Raw genomic sequence first — 4850 nt, forward strand, 5'->3', positions numbered from 1 at the left:
TTTTAACCTAATAATAATAATTGGTTGACAATAAATAGAACAATAAATAAATAATTAATTATAGAATTTAAGTAACATACATAAGGTAGCCAGCTATATCTAGTTCAGTTCAACTCAAACTCAACATATACTGGCTTCTGAAACATAACTGGAAAATTTTGACATTTCTCTCTCTCTCTCTCTCTCTTTGGAAACTATTAAAATTGAGTGGACTTATTAACAGATATAAAACTCATAAAGTTAAACATTTTATACTTACAAATATCACATAAATCAAATTAGTATAAAACTCGTGATAATATTATCCCAAATATTATGAAAACGACTAGTTGCTCACATGGCCCCAAATACCCACGTTATTATTCATGGGTCCCCCACATAATATGCCTAATCCTGCTGTAGTTAGTATTTACTCTCCTTAATTCAAAACAAAAATTTTCACCTCATCATTTTACATCACTTAAATAGAAAAATTATCAAAACATGGAACCACCCATAAACCCTAATTAACATCTCTTTCTGTTGTTATTATTTCTTTCTTATGATATAATAAATTTTAAATTATAAATATATTTAAAATATTTAAAAATATTATATATACTAAATTACTATCCTAGTTGTAAAGAAGCTTCCTGTGAGGTAACTATACTAGTTAGCTAAACTCACATCACCACCTTCTCCTTAGCTTCTTCTTTTTTTTTTTTTTCTTCTCTCTCTCTCCATAGGTAGCATAATAATAAGGTGCTCTTTCATGTTGGGGTATGTATGATGTGCATAGTAGTAGGTCAACAATAAACACATATACAGTACTAATAACTAAATCACCCTCCCTTTCTTTTCTTTTTCATTTCTGAATCTTACCTTCCATTATTCTTATTCTTATTCTTCTTCTTCTTCTCTTCCTCCTCCTCCTCCTTCTTCAAATCTTCTACATCTACCATGGCCTTGTTAGTTGTCTTTCTCTAGGGTTTGAGCCTCAGGTCCCTCTCTCTCTTTCTCTCTTTCTTGGTCAAATATGAAGGCACCGACTCTTTCAATTGTTGTCTAGTGATTTGTACTACAACAACAACAAAACAATCAACACACATATGCTCTCTTCTCTTCTCTTACTTTTCTTTCTCTCTCTCTTTTACAGCCTCACAAATCTGGGCTTCCTTTGATTCAATTCAATTTAATTCCATTCAATTCCCTCTCTATAATTATTTCCCATTGTTCTTTGGTGAGTTTCTTTACTATATTTCACTGCTACTACTCTTATCTCTTTTCCCAACACCCCTTTTCTTTTTTTTTTTTAATTTTCCTTAACTGTTAGAAATTCAATTGATTGAATGTACAAATTAATCGATTGAAATTCAGGTTTTTCAAACTTCAATTGATTGAAATTGATACACAATCGATTGAATTTTACAAGGCATGTGGAGTTTTTCTTATTCAATCGATTGGTCATATTACCCAATCGATTTAAGTCTTTAAAGCAATATAGATTTTCACAATTCAATCGATTGGTTGTGTTACCCAATCGATTGAATTGTGCAATACGTTACGCTTCTCTAAATTGTTCTGCTTGTGATTATAAATTATTATTTTATTATTATTATTCTCCCCAGATCAATATTTTTCTTTTTTTTTTCTTAATACAATTCTTTAATTGTGTTAAGATCCAACAGAGTGATAAATATAATTAGGAGGAATTGAAAAGGGTGTGTGTGGGTCACACACACTATAATTTTCATTTCATGGAGTTGATGCAAGAATCCAACAAAGGCTACTCTCAAGATTTGGAAGAAGAAGAGGAGGAGGAAGAAGCACCGGGAGAAGAAACCACCACCGCCGCCGGTAAGCACTTCTTCTTCCATCCACAACCACCATCACCATCATCATCATCATATAATTGGGGGATAATATAAATTATTCATGATCATCATCATCATCATCATCATCATAATCATAATTGAATCTCATTAAAAAAAATTCATGATATCGGTTAGGGTTACACCATCATCAACATCAAGATGCAACAACATCAAATTACTTCAACCACACAACAAGAATGAATCAAAATCAACCGCAACCGCAACCGCAACAGTTAGTAGACTTCATGGACTTGTCACTTGGGACAAACATCAACCACCATGAAGGCGTCAACAATTTCCAAGGATACTCCTCCTCCTCCGCCGCCGCCGCCGCCACCACCACCACCACAAATAATACCAATCTACAACCTCCGCCGCCTGCTCCGGCGGAGAAAGAGCACATGTTCGACAAAGTAGTGACGCCGAGCGACGTCGGGAAGCTGAACAGGCTGGTAATTCCCAAACAGCATGCGGAGAAGTACTTCCCGCTCGACTCGACGTCGAACGAGAAGGGACTTCTCCTGAATTTCGAAGACCGGAACGGGAAATTGTGGCGGTTCAGATACTCTTACTGGAACAGTAGCCAGAGCTATGTGATGACGAAAGGATGGAGCAGATTTGTGAAGGAGAAGAAACTTGATGCAGGTGACATTGTTTCTTTCCAACGCGGAGTTGGAGAAAGTTATAGACATAGATTATACATAGATTGGAGAAGAAGACCTGATAATCATCACCATCACCATCACAACCTCCATGGAGGACTTGATTTTCCCTCTTCGTCTTCGAATTTCATCACTCCCTTCTTCATTCCCAGTCAAGCGTCTTCGCATTACTCTACGATTCGATACGGTGGCAGATTTTACTCTCTGCCACCGCAATCGCAACCACAGCCACAGCCACAACCACAAATGATGATGTCACCAAGACATCATCATTATTATCCAATTCATCATGGTGGATATGGCGGCTATAATCATCCTCACAGTAATGAGTTGTTTTATCTGAGATCAACAACATCAACAACACTACCTTCTCCTCCTCCTCCTTCTTCTTCTTCAATGTCAATGGTTGATCATCATCATCATTACCATCAAGGATTATTGGCAAGACAACAACAACAAGAACAAGAACAAGAAAGGGGTTCACCAATGATCATAGATTCAGTACCAATTGCTCATCATTTTCATCATCATGGTGGTGGTGGTAATGGTAATAATGGTAGTAATAGTAATAGTAACAATAATAGTAACAATAATAATTCTGCAGGAAAAAGGTTAAGGCTATTTGGTGTGAACATGGAATGTGCTTCTTCTTCTTCAACAGCAACAACACCACAACAAGAAGATCATCATCAAGAACAAGAACAAGAAGATCCAAAATGCTTCACCTTGTTCTCTTCTACTAACTCAAGGGATGCAGAAGAATCTGGTGGTGGAGAAGATCAGAGAAGAAGAATAAGGGAGCAAGCTGCAAATTTTTTTGATTTGGACCCTTCTTTGCAATTCCGCCAACACTGATGAAGAATTGATCATCATCTTCATCTTCATCAATTGAAGAGAGAAAAAAAAGAAAAAGAAAAATTGAAACACATTCAATTCATTCACCAGTTCTAAAGTGTTAACTATACACTCTGATCTTTTGCAGCATTTTTTTTTCCTTCTTAATTTTAATTATATTATTTTTAATTATTTCTCCTCCTTATTCTTTGCTCTCATATCCGTAATTAGTGTTCATTCAGCTTTTAAGGCTTTTTAGTACGTTTAGAACTGGTCAATGCATTAAATTAGATCGGGATTTGGGTCATGAGAAGGAAAATGAAGAGAGGAAAAAAAAATCAAAAGAAAATAGAAAAAAAAAGGCCTCAAAAACCTTAATTCAATCACACGTTTATTTAGACCTTTGTCATCAATCATCAATTGTGTATAAATACAATACAAAACTATATAGTATAGCATAATTTAATTTAATTTAATTTGTCCCTTTTGTTAATTATAACATTATGAGATGATAATGTTAATGTGTGTGTGTATATATATATATATCCACTGTTGGGTCTCTCTTTCCGTTCACTGCATTAATGGTGACGCAGAAAAGTTTGTTACTTTTTTTTTTTAAATTTATTTTTCTCTCTCTAATGGGTGTTTCTGTTAGCATTGTTGGGTTGATGTGGATCAAAACACTGCTCCTTTTTCTGCTGCTGCTGCTATAGATGCTATGCTGCTTAGTTAGGCATTTTAGCTTTGCAGATAAAATACCTCAGAAACTTTGTACAGCTGTCAAAGGGTAATTTTTTCTTCTTCTTCTTCTATCATTCTTCTTCTTCTTCTTCTTCTAATTCTTCTCCTTCCTTTTCTTTCTATTTTTCATAATTACTTTAATTTAATTTTAACAACTTTTCTCTGTTCTACATACATACATCATACATGTGTTATTATCTTATTAGAAAATTTTAGTTATTGATGTTAATTATATATTTTTTATAACAAAAATTAATTATTAAAATACAGTGAAATATTTTTATAAAAATATCTATCAAGTTATAATCTTCCTGCCTTATTATGAGCATCATTGATTGATTTGAATTCTTTCTAATTTTTCTCTTAATTAAAGGTATTTATTAATTATCTTGAAATCATATAAAAACTCATCAAATTTTGATGTATTTTCTTTAACAAGGTTATTAGATATGCAACAATAAAAAATGATTAGATAAAACAGTAAAATTATAACACTCTATTATTGTATCTGAATACATTTAGGTACTTTGTTTTGTTTTTTTGTGATGATACATTTTCTTGTCTTTTATATTCAGCAGCCGCATTTTCTTGTCTGGAATTGTACTATGAATATATACACAAAAACAAAAACGTGTTTTAGGTTAATACAGAAACATCTCTAATAATATAAACACAAGGGTAAGTAGATAAGTTAATTAGTACCCTATTTTTTGTGTTCTTCTTCTTCTTATTATTATTATTAATTTATTATTATAGTAGT

The 4850-nt window shown here is 33.2% G+C and overlaps 1 protein-coding gene across 2 annotated transcripts; it reads left to right on the plus strand.

The window, feature by feature from the left end:
- On the plus strand, positions 693-3541 carry LOC107624668 (B3 domain-containing transcription factor NGA3). 2 transcript variants are annotated; one of them, XM_016327127.2, is made up of 3 exons: positions 693-1219; positions 1659-1836; positions 1989-3541. In XM_016327127.2, the coding sequence occupies exons 2-3, from the start codon at positions 1737-1739 to the stop codon at positions 3368-3370; spliced, it is 1482 nt and encodes a 493-aa protein (XP_016182613.1). In that variant the 5' UTR covers positions 693-1219; positions 1659-1736; the 3' UTR covers positions 3371-3541. The 2 variants fall into 2 exon arrangements, with proteins under 2 accessions (XP_016182613.1, XP_020970968.1); XM_021115309.1 differs by having other exon boundaries at positions 1668-1836.

The sequence above is a fragment of the Arachis ipaensis genome, chromosome B02, assembly GCF_000816755.2.
Source record: "Arachis ipaensis cultivar K30076 chromosome B02, Araip1.1, whole genome shotgun sequence".
In the NCBI taxonomy this organism is placed as follows: domain Eukaryota; kingdom Viridiplantae; phylum Streptophyta; class Magnoliopsida; order Fabales; family Fabaceae; genus Arachis; species Arachis ipaensis.

What these genes read in the sequence shown, in the direction of transcription:
- LOC107624668 (XM_016327127.2), top strand. Translation starts at nt 1,737, where the DNA reads ATGGAGTTGATGCAAGAATCCAACAAAGGCTACTCTCAAGATTTGGAA. An exon ending in AGAAACCACCACCGCCGCCG is followed by an intron (nt 1,837 to 1,988) that starts GTAAGCACTTCT and finishes GATATCGGTTAG; the next exon opens with GGTTACACCATCATCAACAT.